Source organism: Fringilla coelebs, assembly GCF_963513975.1.
Source record: "Fringilla coelebs genome assembly, chromosome: 7".
NCBI lineage: Eukaryota > Metazoa > Chordata > Aves > Passeriformes > Fringillidae > Fringilla > Fringilla coelebs.
The window spans coordinates 21,683,823-21,700,246 of record NC_140035.1 but is presented as its reverse complement, the minus strand read 5'-3'; the positions used below and the strand labels follow the sequence as shown (position 1 = coordinate 21,700,246).

The following is a 16,424-nucleotide window of genomic DNA, read 5'->3' as shown; positions in this document are numbered from 1 at the left end:
TTGCCAAGAATCTCAGGGGCACCAGTTTAACGTGGAGTAGTTCTTTACTCTGTGTACAGGGATCAAGAATATTTTTCTCTGCCCTGTGTTCCTGATTTTTACTTGAAACTACTTAAGTCTTACTATGTCCTTCTTTACTAACTTCCATGATACAATCAAAAAGTAGAGCTGTGGATAATATATTGACACCTGCTCTCTAAGCTCCTGGGAAGCTGAATGTTAAAATACCTTTTCCTGTTGTTCAGCGTAGTGGAATAAACTTGTCATGGAAAGTTGTGATCTCCCTTCTCTATAGAGTCCATTAAGCCTTATTTGATGTTAGTAATTCTTTACCTGTGTTATGAAGCTGCTAAATTTGTTTTTATCCCTGAAGTGAACTGTAAAGGCAAGTTATTAGTAAGTCTTGATTATCTTGAAGTACCAGATATTAGCTTCTTGCACCAGGAAATTGGTCATTTGGTTGCAAACCACATTTACTGGTATCTGATTACCAAAAATTCCGTAATGAGTTTAAAATTGCATGCTCCTTTTTAAGGAAGCTGACTGTAGAATAAAGTATTAGCTGTATAATAGCTTTATTCTTAGGGGAAGATTCAGGCATGTTGAATAAGCTGGATGAAATTCAGCCTTTACTGTATAAATGTTTTAGAGGAAGAAGGAAAATGAAGTAACTGACTTGTTTGAAAGGACAGTTGCCATCGTTTGTGATTTAAAATTTTCAATGTAGTGTTTGTGCTAATGCTTTACAGGCAGTTTTCCCCCACTAAATAACTGGAATTTTGACCTAGCATGTTACTTTGCCATAGATAAAAATGGGAGCCACCGCAATTCAGTTAATATGGAAGCCCTCTTTTTTCTTGAATTTCCCCAAACCTTTGAGGCATATAAAATCTCAGTCATGTAGCTGTAGAGAAAAGTTCATAAATTCAGTATCTATAAGAATAATATGGCATCTGAGTTTATGCTTGGCCTGCAACAAATATGAATAGCCTTAATTATCTCTATTTTACAGAAGATTAATAATTCATTTTTGTTATACTATATTTTGTAGGGGAGAATCAATTTAATGTGTATTACCACAGAGCTCCCATATGTTTGAAAATTAATAACCAGCAGGTAGTTGAGAGTTTGCCAAGCTTTGCAAAAGTGACCAGTCTTTCTACAATGATTGCTTTTGATGTTTATATTAATTACTGTTGTCCATAACAGCATGAGAACCAAGATGGTTGGTTTGAGTTATTAGTAGGCAGGTAATTGAAGTTGTTGATGGAATGTGTTGTGATGCTTCATTCTACTTTATTTAATTTTTGCTTGGGTTATTGACTTTCAGAAACTTCATATATTGGTGATTTACAAGTTATATGAAAACTTGGTTTTCTGAATAAAGGCCTAAGTTAACATTTGAGTGTAAACCAGGTATTCAAAAAATTATTCTAGGGCTTTAATTTTATTGCAGATTGTATCAGCCTTTTTTTGATGGAAGTATTGGATCTTTCAGGTTTTTGTAAAGCTCTAGGAAATGAATTTTGCCTGACCTCTTCATTGGACAGCTTTAGTAGAGTGCAGTTTATATTGCACTGAATTTATTCCATTTTGCTGCTGGGACAGTTGTCTTGGTCTAGGTTCCTACTTGTGGACAGAATACAGGGATAACTTGGAAATGCATTCACTGATTCTTATCCCCTGAATTAATTTCTCTTGTTTGTGAAAGTAAGGCTTATTTTAAAAACATTTGTGTTGAGTATGGATTTTTTTTGTACTTAAGTGATGGGTTGTAAATGGCAGTATTTTCTGAACGAGTTTTCTTGTCCTTCTAAAGATTAAGACGGTCCGTTTAGGTCAAATATCCAGTATTGACAAGAAGTGTCTTGAAAGATGAGCTGTTAGAAATAGTACAGCCTTAATGTCAGGATTAGTCTTGTTCTATGTGTAGCACTACAAGAGGGCATTGCTGATCATATTTGATTCCTACAATGTTTAACATTTGCCATAGAGGATGGAAGTTAGTTGTATGTGGCATTGAGGGTGGGTTTACCACAAAGTAGTACTTTCTGCCCTTAGTTACTTTTTCGTTTGTTGCTTCTATCTGTGAAGATTAAAAGGAGGAAGGCTTGAAATGGGAATTTGCTGGCAGTTACTTTTAGTGCTATTTAAACATGAAGCCCATCTTGGATCAGGTTATTGACTAGTAAGGCTTGCTGTGCTGTCTTTGCCTCCTGGTCCGGAACTTGATTTGTTCCGCCTGAAGAGGAGGAGCGGGGAGACCTCACTGTGGTCTTCAACAGCCTCATGAGGGAAAGCAGGGAGCTAGGCACTGATTTCTTCACTCTGGTGGCCAGTGACAGGGCCCAAAGAAATGGCACAAAGCTGAGCTGGGGAGGTTTAGGTTGTTATAGGGAAGGGTGTTTCACCCAAAGCCCTGGCACGGGCTCCCCATGGAAGTGGTCATAGCACCAAGCCTGACAGAGTTCAAGAAGAGTTTGGACTGTGCTCTCAGGTACATGGTGTGATTTTTGGGGGGTCCTGTGCAGGGCCAGGAATTGGACTCAGTGATTGATGGGTTCCTTCCTACTTGGCATATTCTGTGAATACTCTGCTTAGGAGGTACATATTACTTCTATGTGTATGTTTATCTAGGTGCTGGAAGCTACGACTGTGCATGTCCTGATCCTGTCCCTGGCTAAGTTGCTATAAGAAAATGAAATCTAAACAATCCTGAAAAGCTTGAAGTCAACTGTTTTTAACACAATATCTTTCTATTAAGTGTCCTTCTGAATTTATTCAACATACTAACAAACTATACTCTCTTAATTGTCCTACAAGGGTAAATTTGCAGAGTTGAGTGTATATGAAGATAACTTAGTTAATTTGTTCTTTCTTAAAAAGCCTCTATTTGTTAACAATTGAATACTATTGATACATTAAGTTCTTTAGAAATTATAGAAATTATAAATTTAATTACATGTCCAAGGTGCAAAAATTGAGCGATTTAATAAAATAAGCTAAAGAAGAATTTTGAACTATTGTGGGTTGAAGAATCTTACAGCTTTCTTAGCAGACTAAGAAATATATCCATGTATATTAAGCAGATATAATTATTTTGTTACACTAGCGCGCACAATAAAATATAGTACATATTTATACAGTGGAAAATCATTTTGATATCATTCATGTTCTAGGTCTTCATCCTCCAGGCCCCCCTTTGGCAAGACCTGTTCTTCCTCGAGAAAGAGGAGTTGTGGATAGAGTTATTGAATATTTGGTTGGTGATGGTCCTCAGAACAGGTAAATGTTCTTTAAGAAATACCTAAACACTTAGGGGAAAGGAAGCTTCTTAATCTTCTTGTTTAAGCCATGTCAAGTTTAAAAGAGTTGTAAATGAATTTGTCCAAAATTTTCATAATTGAGAAATGGCTTTTTCTCAATGCTTCACTTGAAATATCTTTACAGGGAAACTGGTAATATTTGGGCAAACCTGACCTCTGTTCTGAGTAATATTAGCTGTGTGATACAAAGAAAGATCTGTGCTCAAGTGGGTGAACGACTTATATTTTGAACGATAAAAAAAGAAATCATTTGCCTTAGCACTTTAGTTTTATATCTGTTATAAATGTTTTTCAGGTTGCCTTCAGAACTGTCCAAACATATCAGAACTTAACATGTTTACTGTGGTTACTTTTCATATTAACTGTATTCTAATGAAATAAAAGCTTAATTTGGATGTTATTTTCTGACACTAATAATACTAAAAATATGTTGAACCGTAGTTTAAAGTGTAGCTGAGACTATTTCACTGTGGTTAAAGCAACTTCAAAAGGTATTATTTAATCTTCAGATTTAGTTTGCTTTCAAGGCTAATAATTTCATTGTGGAAATGACCTTTTGGAAGAAAAGGTTTAAAGTATTAGTCAATATGTGAGGTAAAATACATTTCCCTTCAGTGTGCTATTACTTGAAGGTACGTTACTATATATTATTCATGTTTTCTAGGTATGCCCTTATATGTCAGCAATGTTTTTCTCACAATGGTATGGCTCTGAAGGAGGAGTTTGAATACATAGGTAAGAGCTAATCTTTTTTAGACTGTGTTACTTCCCTAATGTTTCGTAACAAACATGCATCATACTTCATTTTGGTTGCAGCTGAGTACTTAGCTGACATTGTGAAGTACCACCTCATGTGGGAACATCTTTTTGTAACTTATTACTCTGTTTTTTAAGATTTACTTCAAGACTTGGAGAAGTACTTTATTGCGGCCTTCAGGTCATGGATTTTATGTGTAGAAAACTATTCAGTAGAAATAATCTTCCTCCAATACATCCCTGAACATTGCTACTGGCTATGAATGGTTCTCAGAAGGGTTTTATGTTGAGAAACTATCTCACATTAAAGTGTGCCTCTTTTACCAGAACTTAAACTAAATTTTCCTTTGGCAAGAAGATCTTGGGGACGTATTGGAAAAAGAGTGGGAACAAGCCCTAGGGGCCTATATGTGAATTTATAGCTGACAATAACTTAAGACAGACACAGCTCTTTATTGAACACAGATGTTGTATATTGCCTGCTTTCTACCACAAGTGTAAGCCTGATACTTAAGAAACTAGGGATTCCTAGATAAATCTTACATTTCATTTTGTTTTGTTTATTTTTATGAGTAAATATACTGCATTGTAAGAATAAGCTAAATGTTTCCTATGAAACCAAAGATAAGTAGTCTATATCTTATCTTAGTTCTTATGAGTTCACAACTCAACTGTACCAGAAATTGCCACTTCCCCCCTTGCCTTGGTGAGAGTGGGGAGGACAAAAAGAGTTATTTAAAGTATTAAATGGTATCCAGTACTTCTGCAAAACAAAATGCTTTTTCTTAATTAAGCACCACTGGAGCAGAATGCTCCTCAGAAAGCAGAGTGAGACATACTTTGTGGAATTCCTAACATCTCCTAACACTTCCTAACATCAGAGTGTGAGGAAAGTGGTGTCTGAAGGGTAGGGGAAAGAAGTCATTTGCCAGCTTAATTCTTTTATAGGAAAGAATAGAGCAACACCATGGGGCAACATCTGGCGCTACTGAATTGCCTTATTTTGTTCATTGTGGTCAAATCTTTCACAGTGTTGGGCAGTACTCAGTTCAGCAGAGCTGAAAGCAAGCAGGTTTGTAAAAACCAAATGTCTGCTGAATTGGAAAAAGGACTTAGAGAGAACAACTTGCGTAAATTTGGTGGAGGTGCTGTCTGGTACTGATAGTCACTTAGTTAACTCTGGTTTTAGTATTTTAAACCATCAGAATATAGTGTAGGAAAAGAGGTGAAATGTGAAGTTAATTGGTGAGCTGCTGACTGGGTGTGCTTTGTGGTGTAGCATTTAGATGTGCCTACTGCTTCTTCCTGAATCCTGCAAGAAAAACTAGACCTCAAGCTCCACGACTTCCAGACTTCAGTTTTGAAAAAAGGCAATCCACAGAATTGCGATCTGAAACTGAGCCTCTAGAACCTAGAGAGAGAAGGCCCCAGGAGACTCAACAGACAAAAGGTAAGTACTAATCTCATGAAGTCTGCTCTTTTTCAAATGTCTAATGAAATTCACTGTCATCTAGCTCTATTGAGCTAAGTTTTCTGGTAAGAATGACAGTAGCTGAAGTACTCAAACACTGCTCCAACAGGGTTTCTGGTGAGGTGATCAGTGAACAAAATCTGTCAGTGTTAAAGGCATTTGGTCAATGCCCTTAACATGCTTTAGCTTCTGATCAGCCCCCAGTTGGGTAGGCAGTTGGTCTAGATGATTGTTGTTGGTCCATTCTAATTGAAATAGTACAGTTTATTCTGACTTCATAATGAGTGCAGTTTGTAGTTTTTTTCAGTTCTTGTCTCTGCTCCTAGCTTAGGTTGTTGATAGTAGCGTCTTCTTTCCTGTACCCTAAAATTTCTTTGTATTTGTCATTATCTTATGCAAATGATGGTATAACAAATTTTTTCACTCTAGTGTAACTGACAAACAGAAAAGGCACTGTAAATTGCAGAAATTGTTAAGGAGGGAGTATGTCCCAAAGTAGTTAACTTTCACTGTGTTCGGCAGGTCATTTGATTGAGGTGTGTTGGAATTTCTGCCTTTGTTCCTTTTGCTCTTTTCCTCAGGGCAGGAAAATCTAGTAAAACTGCCTTGTTTAATTTCAGGTAGTTCAAAGACAAACTGTCAATTTTAATTTAACATAGTTCCTTTTGAGACATTTTATAGTCTACAGATACAGTAGGCATCTGGTGTACAGCCAACAGGAAGATGCAGTCTTTTAAAAGACTCCAGAAATCATAATTTCAGACCAGAGGATCTCCAGTTAGATGTGCTGTTGAGTGCTTGATGGGACTTCACGTTAGTTTAAGCAGGGATCCTGGAGGAAAACTATCAGATAGTGTGCAGCCCTGAGGTTCAGACTAGAAACACACCAACTGTGGGAAACTGTCAGAGTGTAATGGAGTGCTTCTGTGGGATTATTTTCAACAGGGAGTACAAAATAGTATTGGGTGTTACTTTCTGGCATGAGAAGGCTGCACAAAACCAGTAGGGAAGTCATAGTTAATGGTGGCAGTCTCTGGCCATGGTCTCATGAGGGTGCACTGTAGTGAAAACTTGGTTTCTTTTCCTGTACCCTGGTGCACTCTTACCTCAGTAAAAAGTGCTGTTACTGGCATGAAAGTAAGACTGAAATCAAATGGATGAAACTGGCTCATTTGCCCTTAAATCCCAGTGTCATTTTTTTAGCAAGGGGGAGGGTAGCTTCTTGGACTTCTGAACTTTAAAGATTCTTACAGAAAAAGGCATACTTTGTTGCTGGGATCTGTAAATGTGCTTGTTTTCTTCTGTCTGACTCCAGTAGAGAGATCCTTCAAGAGGGATACTCTTGGAGGCATGTACTCAAGGGTTTTTGAATATTTCCATTAGTGCAGGTTTTTAGAGAGAGGTAAGGAGATGTGCTTGCTAATTAATCTGGTATTAGCATTGAAAGAAATTATTATGAAACTATGCCTGTAATGAGTCTGAGCTGCTGAGTCAGCCTATAGATGTTGGAAAAAATGTAAAATCTGAAGAATTACTGTGAGATAGCAATTAACCATTTCAGATGTAGGAATGAAAACTGTGAGATAAGTTGCTTTTTATGGAAGCAGAATTTTATCAAACACTTCAGCAGAAAAATAGGATGGATTTATTGCAGTAAATATGATTTTACCAATTTACCTTTAACAATGAAAATTACTTGTTTTTTTCTGATGCGGTCTTGTATTAATGTGCTGCTTTATTTAAAAACAGCAGGAAAAGAAACAGCTGTGAGCTTCATTGTCCAGTTGTCTTTTCCTGATAGGAAGTATATGGTAAGATTTTGCACAAGAAGCATAAGAAATAAGTAAGTGGTGCACAGACTTCTGGTTTTCAATGTTAAATAGCAGATCTTTTCTGAATATTTATTCTCCAAGACGATACAAACCATTCTGTTTTGATAATTACTAAGCAGTCAGAAATAGAGTATATCTTAGTACTTTACGTAGCTCTGAGAAATGTCTTGTTGATTTAGAGGAGGCCAGTGCCTGCCTGTGACTTGCCACAAAGGAATCTCTTCTGAATAAGAAAATATTTTCACTAAATCACTTTTTCCACTGGAACTGTAATATGAAACATAACTGCTTACGTGCAGTTGGGTTTTACTAATAAATGAACACATTCCTTGATTGTAAGTTTTAAGGTATGAAGCTATCATTAAGGTAGAGCTCTGGGGAAGGTTTTTGTTCACCATTAGCTGCTGTCATAGCAAGAATAGAGAATATATCTTCACTAACAGATGTAGACAAACATTAACATCAGGAAACCAACTTCACCACAATGCTGGCAACACAGGGGGGTACAACTCTTATCTGTAATTCATTTGTACCATAGCTGTATAGCTCAAGGAAACAGCAAAATAATGTGATAAAGAAATGCTATAAATATTTTTTACCAGTCAGCTACTTTAGCTAATGGGTAGAGCATGAAGCTGAATCTTTTTTTCCAGTTGTGTGCTCATGTAGTGACAGGTATGTTACATGCAATTCCTGTGGATAAGAGATCTGAAGAATGCTTATGGGGGAGTGCCATTGGCACTGAACTTGGGAATTTTGTTTTAGACCTCTGGAAAATGGAGTCATCAGCTGTCAGTCTGGTGCAGGTTACTGGCACAAACATCGTGCTTCCTTATTCAGCAGATTAATGCAGGAAATTTTAGTACCAGAGTGAAGCAATAAACTTCAGCTCTTTTCTTACCTTTCCCATAAATGGCTTGATTTTGATTCCCTCCTCCTCCCATCAAAGGCTAGTTGGTTCTCTTATGTACTTAACTTAAATGTATCAATGTTTGGATCATACTGAAAGAGCCAACAGGAAGCACTTTTAGCCTCTTGATTAATTTTACCTTGCCTTTATTTAGTACTGTTATGCTGTATTCTTGATTCAGGTTTAGCATTTCCCAGTATTTTGAAACAAATTTGAGAAAAAAATCTACTTCATCAGTGTTTTATGTTGAATGTCTGGTGCTGATATTTAGAGGTCTTCATTTGATAAAAATTTGAACTTCAGACTTCACCGCGGTGGTCAGCACTTCATGGACTACTTTATGTGATGTCTCTAGATTGGTATGGAATTCCTTGACCAACTTGCTCAAATATTTTTATGATTATTTAATACTGTCATTTGTAAGGATTCTTGGACTACAGGAACTGCTAGCGTGTTAGAAAGGGTTTCCATTATAAAGGCAGATGCAGAAACTTGGCTTGTTCAACTGAAGGGATCACAGTAATGATCTCTGCAGAAATGATGACATTTCAAGTGTGTGCTCATCGTGAGTTCTACAATAAATGCAGCTTGGCTTTGGGCAAGTGTTGCAGAAACCTTTTCTAGGAATAAAACTGATGGAAGACAAAGGACTGATATGTCTAGAACTTGATTTCTCAAGCAGACATAAGTCAGCTCACCTTGACTTTAATGACTTGTAAACAAATTCTTTTGATTTAAAAATGTATTATGTTTCCAGTCAACCACAGTTCAGTTTTGCTGAACAACATAAGTTGCATTTTTGGTAGGACATAAAGGGTAGAGGGAATGCTGTGCTATTATCTGACTTGTTTCAAAGGCTTCACAATAGCTTTCTGTGACACCAAAGCCATTAACAGATTACTGTGAGACACGTGTTCTTTAAAGGCACTTCAGACACGTGGCACTATGTGAAAATCTGTCTTAAAGGGTAGCTGTAGTAGTGAAGAAAACTTGTCTCAAAGCTGCTTGAAAGCACAAGCAGCTTTATTTTAGAGCACTTAGACTATTTTTATGAATTCCCACTTAATAGGCATTTTCTACTTAATTTAATAGTGATGCAGTATTATGATTTCACTGGTTACTCAGTCAAATCCTCTCTGCAACAAGAGCAAGGGTGGCTGACTTCTTGCAATGTGAAATGCATGTGCTTTCTAAGTACTAAGCACTAAGCAGGAGTGTTGGGGGGAAAAGCTGTTGTAGCCAGGAACAGGTTTTTTAAGGTTGCATTATTGCAGCTCTTAAATATGCAGCAAGTGTAGGGCTGTGTTTGCTGTTAAGATCATGTGGATGAAGTTACATTCTGTGGTTATATGATGTATTAAGTATTCCTCATCAAGAACACTTAAATTTTCTTTTAAAGTTTATTGTCAGAACTTTCACTTGTAGCCTGCTGCTCTTACCAAGACTTTATTCATGCACTATTTAAATCAGGTTGACTTTAGGCAAGCTTTCCAGTAATTGCTGTGTTTAAAATGGAATCGCTATATATTTTTAATGAAGACTGATCATGTTTGTGGTTGGAGTTAGCATCACTTACTCTGAATGCCCTGGCTACTCATTTAAGGGACCTACTCTTTAGTTTCTTGTAATTTTCTCAGACTGCATTATAAGACCAAAATTTTTCATGCAAATTTGTATTACTGTATATTCTGGAGAGTTTCAAGAGTTTCAGTTAGTTTGCCCAAGTACACAGTGAAGGGAAAAGTCATAAAATACCTGACCATTTTTGTTTAGATAAGCAGTGTCTCCATGCCTTTTAGTAGAATATAAAAATGAGAGCACTGTCCTGTTGTTTTGAATATAGTTAGAACATGCATTTCTTCAGGTTTTCTCCTTTCCATTAGAAGCTTCTGCTGATGGCTGTGATTGTCCTGGGTTTTAGATCAAAGATGTTATGAATGCTGGGCATCCTTCTGATGAGACTGAGCAAAACAGTCTCTTTTCTTTCTTTGACTCAAGCCTGAAGACCGGCAATAAAGGAGGGTAGCTCAAGTGTGGAGGGATTGGAGCAGGAAAATGCACAATCTTATTCATAGAATTCGAGGCTGAAGAAAAAAATACAGAGATGAGACAGAAAGAAAACTGACAGTTGGGAGATAAAGATTGAGCATAGACAGAGATGGGATCAAGATGGAAATTAGGGAGCAGGAGGAGAGAGTGGGAATCTCTGGAAAATAACTGGGAGCATTAGTTTGCTTGGGCAGAAATAGGGGGGTTGAAAAATTTTGTAACAGGAAGCCAGGGTAGGTGTTGAGCAGCCTGTGGTTGAGAGAGCAGGGAAAGAACCAGGAAGTGAGTCAGCTACAGACTTGCTAAAATGAAAGATCAAGTCTGGGAAAATGATGGAGAAGCTGGGCTGCTCTGAGCAGTCTGAAGTGAAGCCTGGAACTAGCTAGGTAGAGGTTTGTGTGGAAAGAGGGGTCTTCAGTTTGTGATGACACATGGCGTTTGTACAAGGTCTGCTGGACAGGGGTGTACAGCAGCTCTTCTACTCAGTCACGGGCAAAGAAGCCGGAGCAATGGTTCTAAAACTTTCAGCTCTGCTTGAATTCTGTATCAGCCTGAGGCAGTCTGATTACTTTCAGACTTCTACCCAACATGTTTTGATCAACATGAACATGTGGCATTTGGCTGACACTGTTTTCCTGAGAGGTTGGTATTGGGACCAGCGCTGCTTGATATCTTTGTCAGGAACATGGACAGTGGGCTTGAGCACACAGCAGGTTTGCTGATGATGCTGTGCTGTGTGGTGCAGGGCAGAGATTCCATCCAGAAGGACCTTGAGAGGCTTGAGAGGTGGGACTGTGAACCTCATGAAGTTCAACAAGGCCATGTCTAAGATCCTGCATCTGGATCAAGGCAATCCCAAGCACAAGTACAGGCTGAGCAGAGAATGAATTGAGAGCAGCCCTGAGGAGAAGGATATAAGGATATTGGCTGGCAAGAATCTCAGCATGACCTGGCAATGTGTGATTGCAGCCCAGAGAGCCAACCATGTCCTTCCGTTGTATTTGACATATGTTTATTTTTTTTTCCTTTCTCTTCCTTCCCCCCCACTCTGCTTAGATAAAATTATTTTTGTTGTAGTCATAACTGTCTTAACATGTTGAATTATTAGGCTGTTCTAATTTTAACCTAGGGGTTTAACTTTTATTGTGATTCTTCTTCCCATCCCACCAGGGTGGCAGGAGCGTGGGTGGGGAGTAAGCAAGCGTCTGGTCTGCAACCCAGTTGCAGGCTGGCTAAACCACAACAGACCCCTGGCGTAAGAAGGGCATTCTCCTTTTGGAGCAAGTCTGGAGGAGGGCCACAAACAGGGTTAGAGGGCTGGAGCACCTGTCCTGTGATGACAGGCTGAGAGGGTTGGAGCTGTACAGCCTGGAGAAGAGAAGGCTTTAGGGAGACCGCAGAGCGCCTTCCAGGATCTAGAGGGACCTCAAGAAAGCTCAAGAGGGACATTATACAAGGGCATATAGTAATAGGACAAGGCAGAATGGATAGGAACTGAAAGAGTAGGTTTAGATTAGGTATTGGGAAGAAAATTTTTACTGTGAAAGAGGGATGAGACCCTGTAACAGGCTGCTCAGAGAAGCATCCCCAGAAGTTTTCAAGGCTCAGTTGGATGGGGCTTTGAGCAACTTGGTCTAGGGGAAGATTGGAATTAGATTGATCTTTAAGGTTGCTTCTAACCCAAACCAGTCTATGAAGTTAATAACATTTGATAAGGCTAACATTTTTCAGCTGTAACTTTGCATCAGTTTTGCGCACTGTTCCCCTTTGCAGTATGCAGTAGTACTGTAGTGTTGAGTAACACCAGTCAATAAATCAACTGCCATCAGCAATACCACTCTACAGTACCTTTGTGTCATTTAGTGCAACACTACGTTGTTTTTCAGTGCTTATGTTACTTCAAAATATGACTCTTCTTATATGCTACTGAAGTCCTGTTGTGAAGCTAGAATATACTTCTTTAGAGGCAGTACTGAAATGTTTTTGATATTAAAAATATGCTGGTTATCAAAGAAACTCCCACCCTAGATGAAGAGTAAGTATACTCACACCTGTGCAACCATCCTTCACTACCCCACGGAAGACAGAATATGTAATAATTTTGATTGGCTGGTTAGATATATTTGTTTGTTTTTTTCCTTGACTATCAGACTCCTTATGTTTAAAGTAATTTTCATCAAGAAGAATGTTCTAGTTTCTATACAGATTGAACCCTTATAAAAAAAATGTAAAACAGTTGGTGAAACTGACATTACCAAAGATAAAGAAACTGAATTGCCGTTGTGTTTTTAACATCTCACTTTAGTAAACAAGTTTAGAAGGCTTCTGTTGAGCATGAGCATATGCAAGTAATACATAGTATTTTCTTTGTGGGAGCCAAGCTCTTTTCCATAGTATTTTTTTTCCCTTAAATTTTAATTGTTTTACCTGTGACCATCTTAGAAAAATCAAAGTTTTTATGGGTTGAGAACGTCATGCAGTTACCAGTCAAAACTTGTATGCAATTGCAGAATGCTTCATTTCTTTTTAATAATATTAGCTGCCTCTTAATTTCTGGAAATGGCTATTGTGCTGTTTTTCTTTTCACAGAATCTGAAGATGATGGGGCCCAGCTCGTTGAGACAAATGACACAGATGATAAAGCACCAAGTTCTGAGCATCTAAATGATAAGCTAGGTGAAGAAGTTGAAAAAGAAGAAGCAGAAAACATTTCAACAAGTGAAGAGGCTATTTCAGAGTCTGCTTCAGCTGAACAAAGTGAAGAATCTTTAATAAAAGCAGAATAAAATACTTCAAGTGCCTTCTGTAGCTAGTTTTTAGCTTTGTTCATGCCTGTTGTTACTATTCAGGTGAGCTTTTTTTAATGGTACAACTTAAAAATCTTGCTTGGGCTTAAACTGCCTCAACTGCCACAGTGTGTCAAAACTATGTGTAGAAGTGGATATTGTAAATTCAGCATGTCTCTATAAGTTAACACATAGAATGTGTAGTTGGTTGAAGTCTAACAGTTGTAGCCCTTGTTCAGTTTGCATATTTAAAAACTTCAAAGTACAAGCTTTGCTAAGGGTGACTTACAATTTGACATCTCTTTAGCTGTCACACATAAAGAGCAATTACTGATGGCAATTGATCTAGTAGGTTTGGTCTAGTGAACCTAAGATGCTTTTTAATGCTGCCCTGTTAAAATGGATTGAGTACACGTTTAATACACAGATGTTTACAAGCTAAAGTGTCATCCGACATTTGACTTAAGCATATGGAAGTGTCAATGCAGTGGTGTTAATATTATTCATTGTCTAACTTCTTGACAGAATTCAGTTAAATGGCACTTGGATAAATGGCATCTCCTTTGGTGTTTGCGTTGCAGATGAACCAGAGGCACCTACATGCAAAACTGTTTTGTGTTTACATGAAATATAAGAAGTCTCTGCACTTGATTGTACTTGAATACAAAGCACTATTTATACCTGTACTATAATGACAAGATATAAGTGAATTTTGTGCCTTTGTGTATTTTGTTAAAGGAAAATAAAGACATCTAGCAGCAATACTTGCTTTGTGATTCCTAAAACTGAAGAGAATTCATGTTCTGCTGTATGCAGTTATTCTGCAGTTACTTTATGCAAGTTCAGAAGAAATGTGCCACCTTAAAAGGAGCATGTCTATTTGTAGCTAAGGTGGCTTTGATAGAATAGAAATAGATCCCTGATGAAAAGGGGAAGTGCATGTGCATTTGCCAAAAGGCTTTTCTAACTGTACCCAAAGCTAGTTGATATATTTAATGTTACAATTGCAATGAATATTTGCTGCTGGATTGCTGAAAATGTAATTTTTTTTATTGCATTGCTTTTTAAGCTAAGGACATTTGTTACAGATTTCCTGTTAAATGTAACAGCTGGGATCCTGGATTAGAAGTTTTCTGGTGTCTGTGAGGTACCTAAGTCAATCAGATTTTTTTAGAAATAAATGCTGAACATATGTGACTTGGTTGATTTAGTAATATTTAAGATAAAAGTTTTATTTTGTACAGTGTTGTGTACCTCACTACAGGGAGAGGCAAATTTCAAACCCATTTTTAATCTAATGTCTTGATTCCAAAGGGAAATGGTTTTTACACTGTAAAGACAATAAAACCTCTCAGTCTTAGTAGTTTGAGAGTCCTCTACTAGAAAAGCATGTTTCTCAATGTGACCTTAGTATCCATGTCTTTATACAAGATATAATTATTACATGAACAACAGCAATTAATTTTCTTTCTCAACTACATGCTTTGTTTTCTGATTCTTTGGGGATAGTTTAGAAGCTCAGCCTTGCATCAGTCAGAAACAAGTGTGGTCTGTGTTTAGATTAAGAAGGAATTTTTTACTGTTTCACTATATTAATTGCTATTAATATTTTATTTAGTAGTCCTAATAGAATGTAGGCATGTGATTAAAGGAGTACTCATAGGTGTTTGACTATATTTACATGAACAATTAGCAAATAGGCATTTTATGTATGACTATCTTAGTTGGGAATACAAAGAAAACAGTCCCTTTATAGGACATGTCTTACAGTTTGAGGAAAGTACAGGATACAAAGTGGTAGGGAAATGAACTTTTTAATACTTTTAGAGAATATATTTTAGGTTACAGAATTTATTTAAAATGGAAACAATTTTGCCTGAAAAGTGACAAAGCTTACTTTATTTTTTTAAGTTGCTAATCTCTACACTGCGTTTTGTGCCTCACTGATTTATCTGCTTAAAGGCTTATTTCTTTGGAGAGAAAAAAATCACACACCATGTGAGTAATTCAGCACAGTAAATTGTTGGATGTACTTAAATTACAAGTGCTAAAAAGAAGTAAAATTTGATATCCTGATCCATCATATGGGATGAAGGCATGAATTACTGTTGATTCAGAACTTAAGGTTACTCTAGGCACAGATATTACTTCCTTTTAAAAATGTGTGTCTGAAGTGTCTGGTCTTTTGTAGAGTAATTCCAGGTCCTTTCCATGACAAGCAGTTTCTGAGCTATAATGCATTTAATATATAGAGAATTGACTGAGAAAACTTGATATTGGACCTACATATTAAAAATATTCATTAGCCTGGGAAGTGTATATTTTCACGTGTCCTGCTTTTGCCAAAGAAACTGATGTTTCTTAGGATTTTGGGAATATGAACTTTTTTTTGAAAAAGGAGCCTTAGTATTTGGAAGGATTGGGGTGGGGAATTATTTCTCCCAAAATGCTTAAATGTGACGTGAGAAACTTTCCACCGACATGATTGATACTTTTTTTTTAATATATCACTGAATATATCGAATGTATCAAGTAGAGACAGTCAACCTGATGTGATAACTAATACTTTTTAGAATGTGAAAACCTGCTTTGTGACCTGAAAATACCTACAAACTTTGAGCACAGGAAGATTTAGCTCTGTTTTAAGTGCGTGATAGAATTGTTCTAAAAGACTCATATTTTAAATAAGTGTATGAGCAGTCATTTCTCTTAACTACTTCAGAAGGCTTTGAAGATTGTGTAAAGGATGTCCTAGAATTTTGATTGAGAAAAATCTATTTTTAGCTTTCTAATTTTTCAGGGTTTTAAAGCAGCTCTACTAAATGAGGGCACAGGCTTAATCTGTGGGTGCATTCAGGCTCATGATGATACATATGACCATTATGGACTGAGCTTTTCTCATTTTACAGTAAGCATTCACATGTTACTCCTGCCAAGTGTGGGTGCCCAGTCCTGATACGAATATGGGAAGAGGATTCTGTTTCTGCAGCAGTTGCTTCTTGGCTTCTGTGTACTGTAACTGTGGCAATAGTAAAAGGCAGCTGTCCAACAGGAATTGAATCCAAAAATACCTGTAAATGAACAGCAGTAGCTACACTTAGTCATCTCTTTTTTATCACCAAAAAAAACTTGGAAGTAGGAGTATGTAGACACAAAAATTACAGCAATTGTCATATTTAATCCAGTTGCAGTTTGACTCTTAAGAATGAGGAAATGGAAGAAAGTAGAGGGAAAAAAATTAAAGAAATACTGTAGTTCCACATTTTGTCGTCTTCTGACTTCTTGGCATGTACT

At 37.2% G+C, this 16,424-nt stretch overlaps 1 protein-coding gene across 2 annotated transcripts in view; it reads left to right on the top strand.

Moving 5' to 3' along the window:
* The window catches only part of LNPK (lunapark, ER junction formation factor), a 41,735-nt gene extending 27,519 nt beyond the window's left edge, over positions 1–14,216 (top strand). For both annotated transcript variants that reach the window (XM_084209380.1, XM_084209379.1), the window contains exons 10-13: positions 3,180–3,285; positions 3,991–4,061; positions 5,362–5,532; positions 12,934–14,216. In XM_084209380.1, coding sequence (XP_084065506.1) covers positions 3,180–3,285; positions 3,991–4,061; positions 5,362–5,532; positions 12,934–13,130 — 545 coding nt within the window. In that variant the 3' untranslated portion in view covers positions 13,131–14,216. The remainder of the gene's footprint in view (positions 1–3,179; positions 3,286–3,990; positions 4,062–5,361; positions 5,533–12,933) is intronic.
* The last annotated feature ends 2,208 nt before the right edge of the window (positions 14,217–16,424 follow it).